Raw genomic sequence first — 12,091 nt, 5'->3', positions numbered from 1 at the left:
CTTTGGTGAGTCTGAAGGAGAACAAGACCAAGCCCACAAAGGTTTCTCTACTCTGCGCCAAAAGCTTTTGCAAAGGGGTGGAAGGTTTTGGGGGAAGCAATCTCGCACTGCTTGAAGCCTTCCATCCCTTTGCAAAAAAAAGGGAGGAGATCTGGTATCCTGTACAAGCAGTCTTGGTAAGTGAACCAGGGTGCAATTGTCCTGTTCTGCCTCTACTCTCACCACTCCGCAGCATGTCGCCACACAAACCCCATAGCAGAGAGGCTAGAGAAGAGACAGCTCACTTGAGGAGAGCAGGAGCCGTCAGCCTGTTCTGGAACTCTGGATCATCCAAAGGTAAGTGAGTAATCGGTAATGGGGTGAGAAAAAGCCAATGGGCTAGCATAGCATGACCAGTGTCTGTTAAGTCCCTGGTGTGCATGTGTGTGGGGAAATAGGCAGGGGGAATATTGCAATGCCTCTGTGTTCATAAGGGTGCCTGCTGACATGGCATACTGACTGCCATGGTGCAGCAACGTTCATAATTTCAGGTCTGTGTTGTAAGTATTACGGGGGGGGGGGACATAAAACTTTGGACTGTTGCTAAGTGAACTGTCACAATTCAAGGACTACTTGTATAAAGACAAGGATAACCATATATGGATGTTAATATGCAGTCTTATTCAAATTAAGCAAGCAAGGAAAAGTAAAATCAGAAATACAAGAATAGTGCTTCCACTGAAGGAATAGATTTCCTCTTGTTCTTTATTAAATTTAAAAAGAGATGTGGGTGTGCGCTGCCCTTGCGTTTCTTCTTCTTTCACTTCGTTGGGACTGGAGTTGCCCTGAATTGCTGAAATGTCGTGAAACATCATGTGATAGCAATATGACATGGCAAATTTGGCACCCATGGTCTATAGTTCCCCCCAAAAATCAATTCAGGTCTTGTCCATGATGGGCTACTGAACATTCTTGGAGTTGTACTTGGCAGGCAAGATACGGGAGAAGTTGAAAGATGAGTCAGGATCGGAATTCCTAAAATATGCTGTTGATTCATATCATGAGTGACTTATCCTCCCTTTATCCAGTGAGAGAGATGGCATGTTAGGAAGCCAGCATTCAGCATGTGATGGAATCCTCTTTCGTTCACCACCTTTTTGGGGGAAGCGAGGGCATCTGAGCGGTGGTGGGTGGGGGAAGCTCCACAGCGCTGTGCTGCAATGGAGAAATGGGCAACGGAGCGGCCAGCTCAAGGGAAGGAGGAGGCCGCTCTCCCTCTTTCTTCTCTCTGCTCCTCCTCCTTCCCTTGTGCAATTTCTCCAATGCAACGCAGCACCCAGGATCCACTTTGATAGTAGGGGTGGGGGTGTAATGTAACAACCACCCAGGTCAGGTTGGCTATTGCAGGTGGCTTGTCCCACATGTGCAATAGAGCTGGAGGATGGGGGTGCCTCCCATGACCCTGGCCGAACTGATTGTCATATTATTTGAATCCCACCACTGCCTGAAAACATCTTCATTGCTCTTCTGCTGAGAAAGAGCCAACTTACAAGGAAACAAGGAACACAGGACAAGTGAAGACCAATGCTGCAAAAACTTTATCTTACTACATCCCATCGCTGCAACAAACTGATTTTAGACTTTAAAAAAATCACTTTCTCACCACTGTCGGAGCATTCACCACTGAGAGATTGTAACCATAGAGGAAGGAGGATCCAAAGGCTCCCGTCAAAGATGCTGTTATAAGACTAATAGACCAGTTCTGAAATGAAACGAGAGTACAGAGAAACAACAGAAATTACAAATAAAGAATACTTGCAGAAATACAGATTGGAAAATCTTATTTTTCTAAACCCAAATCAGAGAGAAATTGTCTCTCTTGAGGAATTTACGTGAAAATATATTTAATTACTTAATAAAATAGAACAATTCCTTAGGACAGTGGTTCCCAAACTTGGCAACTTTAAGACTTGTGGACTTCAACTCCCAGAATTCTGGCTGGAGAATTCTGGGAGTTGAAGTCCACAAGTCTTAAAGTTGCCAAGTTTGGGAACCACTGCCTTAGGAGGTAACTAAGAAATTGAGCAACCTGTCTATTCCAATCTGTTTATGCCAGCCTTCTCCAGCTTCTCCAGCTTGAAGAACTGCTAGTAGTCTAAGTCAGGGGTATCAAACTGGTGGCCCACGGGCCGGATACGTCAATGCATGGCACACACCAATTCTACGAATTGGGAAAATGTTGTGAAACATCATGTGATAGCAATATGACGTGGCAAATTTGGCCACGTCTATAGTTCCCCCCAAAAATCAATTCAGGTTTTGTCCACGATGGGCTGCTGAACATTCTTGGAGTTGTACTTGGGGGGCAAGATATGGGAAAAGTTGAAACATGAGTCAAGATCGGAATTCCTAAAATATGCTGTTGATTCATTTCATGAGTGACTTATCTATAACATTTTTCTTAATCATTTCCAGAGAACCATTTTCTTTCTTTTTTATTGTCAAGGGGGAAAAGTTCCGTTTCTAGCAAGTGCACCAACTTGTAATAATTCATTTTTTAATAATTTTGGCCAGCCACCACACAATATAATACTCCCATGTACAAACCCCCTCACGTCTAGATAGCATGAACAAGAGCCACTCTCTCCTAGTATAATCAAAATCTAGAGCAATTATAGAATTCTTTGTACAGTAATGGGTCTCATTAAAACAAAAACAGAATGGAGTAAACTTCTAAAAATGGCCAGAGTTAAATTACCTATCTATAATTACAAAAAATAATGAATTGCCATATTCTACATTAAGCCTGAAACCATCCTTGACATCGGATGATTATTTGATTATTACCCATTGGATATTCAGATAAACAGAAGATAAGAGTATTTTCTCCTAATGAGGCTTGAAACACAGATCCTTGTAGCAAATATTTGGATCACAGATTTCCTAGTTCAGTCTCCAAATTACATTTGGGTAAGTACCAGAGGTGGTATTCTCTCCGTTTCGGGTGAACCGGTAGCAGAGGCTGTGGGAGACTCCACCCACCCACCCCAATGTAATGCATGAGCACTGCACATGCACAGAAGGCGGTGCGCATGAAGACATGGCATGTGCAATCAAAGAGAGCGTGCGCACTCACATTTGCAAACCAGTAGGGAAGGTAAGAGAATCCCACTGCTGGTAAGTACTGAATGTACATGGTACACGTATTCACTTCTATTCTGAATATGAATCCCAGTAAGGTATTCTACCCCAGTTTCCTTAGGATTATTCCATGTTTTAGTCAACAAGCCCAGGTAAAGATTCTTACCTGTCATAAAGCGTGGCACGACAAAACCGCGCTCGTCAAAATCACGGTGATAAAATCACGGCGCTAAAGCCGCGATGTCATCACCGCGCATCATCACCGCCGCGACAACAGCGCGGCAACAGAAGGGTGCTTTAAAACGGCGCCACAGCAGAAAGCTGATTTCAATTAAGGTAAGTGTTAGGATTAGGTTTAGGGGTTTGTTTTAGGGTTAGGGTTAGGGTTAGGGTTAGGGTTAGGGTTAGGTTTAGGGTTAGGTTTAGGTTAGGTTTAGGGTTAGGTTTAGGGTTAGGTTTAGGGTTAGGTTTAGGGTTAGGTTTAGGGTACTGAGTGCTTGGGAATGCGTGGATTTGCCCTCCGCGATTATGTCATCACGGTAGGGTCACGTTTTTCCTTAGCGCTTCGAACGGCGCGAATTAGTCTTCACGCTTATGTCTCCGCGGATAAGGGCTTCGCGGATTTGTGGTGGAACCATCATAAAGACTACTGAATATGAATTTGGCAAAGATTGCATATTGAAAATGCCATCATATAGCAATCTAGTCTATGACAGTAAGAGGAATAAGCAAGTAAACAAATACCATTTCTCAACATTATAAACTGAGCCCAGAAAGAAACTAGAAACACATCTGCTGTAGGTTGGGTGTTAAAATTTAAGTAATGGCAGCTTCCAGAAATGTAGGTGCCCAATTTATCAAAGCTACATTGTTTTGCATGTTTCCCTCTCTTCAAAGTTGAAAACTCCAATACTGGAAGAAGGAAGATTTGCCTACTATTCAAGAATGGACACTGAAAGTAACAAACCTAGCAGAGATGGCTAAAATATCAGCATATCTCAAGGATCACTCAAACGAGAGATATAAACTGGAGTGGAGAAGATGGATTGATTATACTCAAAATAAATATGGGACTAAAAAATTCCAGATAGTTTATGACTGAAGAAACAAGGAATGATATAATCTGTTTAGAGTTATCCTAGCAAAGAGGAGTTAAAGCTCAAATGAAAGATGATACTAACTTTTTTTTAAAGTTTATTTTAGAATATCTTTGTTAAAGATTTGTATCCTGTATTGGTTCTGGGAAGTCGTGGGGGGAGGAGGTTGGGGAGGGTAGGGGAAGGGAGGTAAACATTTGTAAAAGTTTTTTTTTTCAAAAAATTTCAATAAAAAAAGTTGAAAACTCAAACTGTTCAAATAAGAAACAAGGTTTTTCAAGGAGAGTACAATCCTGTCATAAGAAAATTCCAATAGGAAACAAAGGCAACAACACAAGCAATAATTCTTACTTTAAGATCAGAGGTTTATTGCTTCTAATAATTTAGAACATTAGAAACGAACAGATATAAAAGAAATAATAGCAGTAATATCTTTCATTAATGAGTCATTGCAATTGGCCAATGATCCACAGCATACATGGACTGATATAAATCAAAGGGCCCTGAACTGATCTTGAACCCTATATTTTATACTGTTCAACCACATACATGCTTCACAACTTCAGTAACTGTCACTTTCCGTGAACACTTGTGAACATTACTTTCAATTTCTCATTTTCAACTGTTTCATTCTTCCTGTTTTAAACGAATCCATACAAGTGCATAGTTTGCAAAAAAACCAAAAAAACACCACCCCATATTTCAGAGTTTGCAACGGCTCAGCAGAATTACAAATATTTCTGGTAAATTTTGAAATCATCCTAGCTGAAAACTTTGGTTCATATCTCTTTTCTTCTGGGGCCTTCTATCATTCACAGAACTTATAGAATCTAATAGATCAATAGGCTATATTTCTTGATTTTCACAATCCTATCCAAGTCTTACCCAAGAAGACGTATTTCTCTCTTGCCTAATTTACGAATTTTATGGCCTCATTCAGCCCTTGACCTTCTAACATTCGAAGGCAAGACTGATTTCCATATCAACTACATTTTGATGCAATGGAAAATGCTGTAGGCAATTCAACAAATCCTGGAAATGTCCTGGTCAGGGAAGCGTCACAAAAAGCAGAATAAGTTTTCTTGGGCTCCCCTTTTCTGGAGTCATTTAAGCAAAGGCCACAATATTATTGCATTTAGAGTGAACCAAGTCTCTCTTAACTCAAGACTCTTTAATTTTACTTAGTACCAAAGTTTTAAGCGGAAAATTTGATTGAATGAACCTAGGGAGAATCTGTAACTAGCAAGTGGGGATGTTTAGACCACCTGTCCTTCCCTCAGCCCATTTTTACAGCCATAGCAATAGCACTTAGACTTATATACTGTTTCATAGTGTTTTTACAGCCCTCTCTAAGCGGTTTACAGGATCAGCATATTGCCCCCAACAATGTGGGTCCTCGTTTTACCGACCTCGGAAGGATGGAAGGCTGAGCCAACCTTGAGCCTGGTGAGATTTGTACTGCCAAATTGCAGGCAGCCGGCAGGCAGCAGAAATAGCCTGCAGTACTGCACTCTAACCACTATGCCACCACAGCTCATACAGCACCCAATTTCTTTTCCAGTATAAGGGCTTTTGCCATCAAAGGTTACAAAATAGCAATGGCTACAAAAGCAGAACTGGGAAATATTTTCTATTCTCGCTACAGATAGTCCTCGACTTACAACCACAATTGAGCTCAACATTTCCATTGTTAAACAAGACAAGTGATGCCCATTTTCTGCCTATTGTATTACCTTATTTGCCACAGTTGTCAATTGAATCACTACAGTTGTTAAGTGAGTCTGGCTTCCCCCCCTGAATTTGCTTGTCAGAAACCAGCTGAGAAGCTTACAAATGGTGATCACATGATCCCAGGACACTGCAACTGTCATAAACTGTCATAAACACACGCCCAGCTCCCCAGTGCTCGAGAATATGAGGATGCTACAAAAGTTGTAAGTGAAAACCAGTCATGTCACTTTTTTCAGTGCCACAGTAGCTTTGAACAATTACATAAACAAATAGTTGTAAGTTGAGATCTATCTGTAGTTCTTCCTGCTCTTCCAGTAACATTGCTGCATTACTACACATGTCCTTGCTCAGCCTGGACACTTTGACACTCCCCCCACCCCCCAAAGAAAGAAGTTTCTTCCATAGTTGGAAGAAAATAGAAAAGATAAAGCATAGTTCTCCCAAGGAATAATGTTCTTTGCCTCTGCTTTAAAGCATGCTTTCTAAATCTGGGATTTATCAGGCCTCACTTGCTCAGCAACCGCTGCACCTAAAAACTGAGAAAAAGGACAGACACCTGTATTATTTCAGCTTTCATGATACAGATTCATTTTTATGTAAAACTGAAAATGAAGGGAATTGAAATGAAGAGAAGTAGAGCGTAATTCAGGTCCCCAGTGGAGTTTATGTGGGAAGTATCTGGGGTGGCTTTTGCAAGGCTACCTGATGAATTCTTGGGAGATCCAAGGAAAATAGCCGGCCAATGTCGACTGGCAACTACCCGGAGGACAGCCTTCTCGGTGGCTGCTCCGACCCTATGGAACGAACTCCCCGTGGAGATTTGTACCCTCACCACCCTTCAGACCTTCCGCGTAGCCCTTAAAACCTGGCTGTCCCGACAGGCCTGGGGCTAAAGACTTCAACCCCACCCGAATAGTATGACTGTTGTGCTTTTTAACGATGTATTGTCTTCATGTGTATAACTTGTTTTGTCCTTTCCTCCCCCTGAATTGTGAGCCACCCTGAGTCCCCCCAGGGAAAAGGGCGGCATACAAATAAAGTTAAATCCAAATCCAAAATAGGTCTTGTAATACAGAGACTGGACCATTTTTAGGGCTGACAATACAATGGGACCTGGGAGGGAGAGAGGGGAGCTAGGGCTGCAGAAAGTGAAGCTAGAAGATAAAGAAACTGCCAGACTTTAGAATGGATGGGCGAGTGAGGTGGATCATTTTCATTCACATGAAGGGCCAGGGACGGGCTGACATTTAGGCTGGGATGCAAGCCACAGGCTTCTACTGGTGCCCTGAAAAATGCAGACAGAATACTGTAGCCTAGTACAGGGAGTCCTCGAGTTACGATCACACCTGAGCCCAACATTTACGTTCCTAAGTGAAGCATTTGTAAAGTGAGTTTGCCCAATTTTGACTTTTCTTGCCGCAGTTGTGAAGTGAATCATTGCATTTGTTAAGTTAGTAACGTTGTTGAGTGAATCTGGATTCCCCATTGACTTTGCTGGTTCCGAAGTTCACAAAAGCTGATTACATGTCCCACGGAACACTGCAATCATCATAAATATGAACTAGTTGCCAACCATCTGAATTTCGATCATCTGAACATGGAGATGCTGCAACAGTCGTTAAGTGTGAAAAATGGTCATAAGTCACTTTTTTCGGTGCCACTGTAACTTTAAATGGTCACTACATGATCTGCTGTAAGTCAAGGACTACTGGTATTCTGCTGGGCTGCATTCTCCTCCTTTCCATCCACCTAATAATAACCCAAATCATCTCCCTGGAGATGATTGGGTAATATTTTTGGCTATGAAACCAACAGCTGCAGTACCAAATTTCTGCTGCTCCCTCTCTAACCTTCCTTTAACCCCTCTAACACCCTTCTCTCTGCTTCCTTTTTAACCTCTTCCTCCTAGCTTCTGTCTGGAGGGTAGAAACCCAATTCCCTGAGCGCCTGTCAGCCCTAAGCCTCCCCCCCCCCCCCCGCAATCCCCGGGCGCGTACCAGCTGGGCAAGCTTTTAAGTGGACACCAAGCCTTCTGAGTGGACACCAAGCCTGCTCTTCTCCTTCTTGGCACTTAAGAGACCCCAGGAAGGCTGCGAGCCTGCAGGTCAAGAGGAAGAGAGAGCGGCACCTGTCACCGGAGAATCCCAAGGCCGGAGCTGTCGGCTTTTCCCCCCAGAGACTGCAAATGCCGTCGGGCGCCGCTTCCTTGGGAGAGAGTCCCGGACGAGTCACTTCCGAGAAAGCGGGCGCGCACAGGTTGCGCTGCGCACGTGGATTGCTGAGCAAGATGGCTCTCTTTCCCCGAGAGCTCGGGCTTACGCTACTCACGTTTCTCCCTCGTTGTCTACTCGCTGCGACAAGGGGCACTAGGCTGGTCATGTTCGACGGCTACTCTGGCTTCGGCGCGCCTCCGCGCCGGAGACTGACAGCTCCTCTACCTGTGCCCCCAGCGTGCGGGCGGGGCGCCGAAAAGGTGGAGCCCGGAGCCAGTTGCCGCCAGAGTGCGGCTCGGAGCCCAGGCAGAGGTCGCAGAGGCCGCCGTTCCCGGCTTGCTGGAGAACCGAGTGGAGAAATGCAAACCGCCCGCTTTGTCCTGCAGGGGGATCTCGACCAGGAGGGGGAAAGTTCTCTCCAGAAGATTGAGATTCTCCCAACTTCAAAAATAGTTCCAGTGTCAGAACGACTTTGCACTTGGCTTCTACATCCCTGTTCATTCATCTAAAATTTGCCACTTTAAAGACAGACCATAAGAACATCCCAACATGTCGTTTGGTTACAGTTGTTTTAACCTCTGCATCTTCAAATAATATTTACCATCTCAGATATTTCATCTAATATAACTAAAGGCCTCATTTTCATTCTACAATATATATTCAGTTAACATTAGCATTATTTCCCCCCAGAAAGTATACTTCTATTCATTGTTAACCTGTAACCAAACGACATGCTGCATGTGATGATGGTTTTTTTTTCCCCCTTCTTTTTTGGACTTTTTTGTCTTTTTTGTCCTTTTTGGCTTCCCCCTCCTTCCCCCCCTTTTTTTTTAAACCCTAGCTTATTGTGGTGTTTATTAAATATACAACAGAGAGATATGGGATGTATAAACTTAGTAGGGATGCACCTGTGATCAAATGACATATTGTATGTGATGATGGGGTCCCCCCCTTTTTTTTTTCTTCTTCTCCTTTTCCCATTGTTGTCTATGTAATTTAAAAAAATAAAAAAATAAAAAAGAACATTCCAACAACCACTTTTTTAAGTACATGGCATGTGTTAGCACACAAACAAATTTAAAATTGGCTCTTAATTTCCTTGGGAGTTTTTAATTTTAAATTTCTGCATTTTGAGTTACTACCATGAAAAAAAAAACCAGCAACATTATATCTAATAAATTGTTCTTTATCTGTGAAAAAAATTGCAACAAAACTTTCATTATGACCTATAAAGCATGTTAATAAAGGAAAGATGAAGAACGGAGTCATTGAAATGATCGGGGGTGGGGGGGGTGCCCCAATTTCCCTTCAAATATGTCTCAAAGGAGTTTTTCCATAGAAGAAATAAATACTAAGGAAGCAATAAGAGAAATGTATTTCATTTTGGATATTATAGAGATAGCTGATAAGAATACCGTGGAGGTCTCTGGTTGTTGCCATCTCATTCAGACAAAGTGCTCTTGTACAGCTACCCCAATGTTATTGTCACTCCAGTGTGCATTGTTGTCAAGCGCATGAAATCTGGTCATATATGTGCATGTTGGTCATTTTATTTCTGTTAAATATATTTGTGAATGGTTGCTGAGATAGTTATTAAATGAGGATTGAGTATACTATAATGATCTCTGCTGACTAATAGTACCGTCATTCATATTCACATTCTGAACTAATGTAACACAATTCTCAACATTCAGAATAACAGAGTTGGAATGGATCTTGGAGATCTTCTAGTACACACACACACACACACACACACACACACACACACACACACACCACCCTCAAGCATGAGACCCTATAACATTTCTCCAACATTCTTAATGTTAAGTTTACATACCCTTTCTGAGTTTTGGTCTAAAACTGGTTTTGGGTGAAGTTTAATTCTGTGCTTGGTGGTATTTAATCCTGTGTTTATTGATGGGATAATTTTCCCTATTCAACTTTTTTTGGAAGGAAAAGGGTTAATCTCTGTTCCTAAAAAGAAAACTGGGTTGAGAAATCTGGGTTGAGAAATCCTGTGTCTATTTGCTCTGGTAATTGGTTTAACAAGCAATGGCTACCGTGTTTGCTCTTTTGCTACATTCTAGCCCTAGTTGCTTTCTTTGTAGTTAGGCTACACATTGTTTATACTTGAGTTTGTCTGGGGTGTGAGCTCTGGCAATGACCCAGACAAGGCTTGTGTTTAATCATTTTAAAATGATTTAAATAGGTGCAATTTAATTACTTGTATTGTGTTTGAATTTTTACCCATCTCATGGTTTCTTTTTCTATCTGGGGAGGGGGTCTTCCTTCACTAGTGGTTCCTGGCCCTGTTCTTTTGGGGTGTACTTCTGTAGGAAGTTATCACACAGCCCTCTCCCAGAAAAATGAAATATCCTAGGAAATATTGAAAAGGCAGAATATTTCTCTGGATGTGAAAAGAAAGAAACATGTTTTAAAAGACAGAATAGCTGCCTGTAGCTTCCTGCCCATCCCCACTTTGTTAATGGGCCATTAAGAAGGCCAAGCTAGTCCACTTTACATAATAAAGACTTCTCCACTTCAGCTACAGAAAAGCATGATAATATTGGCCCCAACTCACCACATGGCATCTGAGAACTCAACCAAACCTGGATTCAAAACACAGCCTAGAGAGTTGCCCCTGCATGGCCCCATAGGAGTCTGACAACCAATCAGAATACATTTCTGACACAGGAACAGGAAACAGAGAGGTGGGACTGAACAAGTTATAAAAAGCCTAGCAAGCCCCTTCCTCAGCCCTTCTCTTCTTCTCCACCAACATTGAAGCATGTGGTGACCTTTTCTGTTCAGGACTCAAGCCACGTGGTCCTGTCCACAATAAACCATCTTTCCAAGCAGCCTCCATGTCTCCAGTGTCTTTTTCCCCACTTGGAGCCGAACCCAGAAGGACATTTCTTTCATCACTTCCAAGAGGCAGGATGCAAACTTGGCACTGATTTTTTTTTACTGTCTTTCTGGGGGGGGGTATGTGATCATTCCTTAAATCTGGATGATTTCCTTAGGATATCTTGTGAGGTGAGTGAGATCAGCTGGTATCCTTAAGTGATGCAAATGGATCTAAAGATTGCGTCTCCTGGGTGTGCTCTTTCTGGAGAGCTTAAATGACCACTCTGCTAAAGAGTTTCACTTTATGAGCAAGAGTTGGCTGCTGATAGTTATCATTGCATTTTAACTACTTTAATTCCTCAAGGTGCTCTGGCACCCTGCCTGATTTTTAACTCCAGCAAATCGGTTGTGCACTGAAGCAGTAAAGCTGGCAGAAACCCACCCTTGTGCTGTGCCATTATAGCTCATCAAAACTGATCTGTGGCACAGGTCATCTTTTGATGTAATTTAAATGCTGCAGAAGTTGGCAATATTGTGTGCAGTGGCAGGATTAGGGTCTGCGAGCAACAGGGAAGTGTTTGTCCTGTATTTATGCAATTATGTTGAAACGAGGCTAGCATGAATGTTTCTGTAGTATATGCACTGAAGAAGCATATGTGCTATTGTTTCTGTGGTCCAGAGTCAGAGGCATTGTGTGTCCAGATAGGGAATCTTCCTATATCAGCCTTCAAGGACAACTGAGGAGACCGCATAACATCATGCCATGCTTCCAATGGTTAGATACTTCAAGATTAGTTAAATATGCCTTGGGGAAGGCAGAGTGCCTATTGGCTTCACTGGCAATAAAAGGAGAACTGGCTAAGTCCAGTTGGTGCTCTGGGTCTGCTACATGCTGCTTAATAAAAGCTTTGGCCTGTTCATATCCCATGCTTGAGCCTTTGTCACCTCGAGGCTGGATTATTGTAACGCGCTCTACATGGGGCTACCCTTGAAAAGCGTTCAGAGACTGCAGTTAGTTCAGAATGCGGCTGCGCGGGCGATATTGGGTGTGCCGAGGTGCACCCACATTACACCTGTCCTTCG

The 12,091-nt window shown here is 42.7% G+C and overlaps 1 protein-coding gene across 3 annotated transcripts in view; it reads right to left on the bottom strand.

The window, feature by feature from the left end:
- The window catches only part of SLC2A9 (solute carrier family 2 member 9), a 55,701-nt gene that overhangs the window by 31,837 nt on the left and 11,773 nt on the right, over positions 1–12,091 (bottom strand). Inside the window, exons 1-2 of one of the 3 annotated variants that reach the window (XM_032223961.1) lie at positions 8,277–8,520; positions 1,643–1,741 (exon numbers count right to left, since the gene is read on the bottom strand). In XM_032223961.1, the coding sequence (XP_032079852.1) occupies positions 1,643–1,741; positions 8,277–8,327 (150 nt within the window). In that variant the 5' untranslated portion in view covers positions 8,328–8,520. Of the gene's footprint in view, positions 1–1,642; positions 1,742–8,276; positions 8,521–12,091 lie in introns of those variants that run through there. The other 2 variants (XM_032223960.1, XM_032223962.1) reach the window with 2 other exon arrangements.

This window comes from Thamnophis elegans, chromosome 9 (assembly GCF_009769535.1).
Source record: "Thamnophis elegans isolate rThaEle1 chromosome 9, rThaEle1.pri, whole genome shotgun sequence".
In the NCBI taxonomy this organism is placed as follows: domain Eukaryota; kingdom Metazoa; phylum Chordata; class Lepidosauria; order Squamata; family Colubridae; genus Thamnophis; species Thamnophis elegans.
Note: the sequence above shows the minus strand (reverse complement) of the source record. Positions and strands in the feature narration are given on the sequence as shown.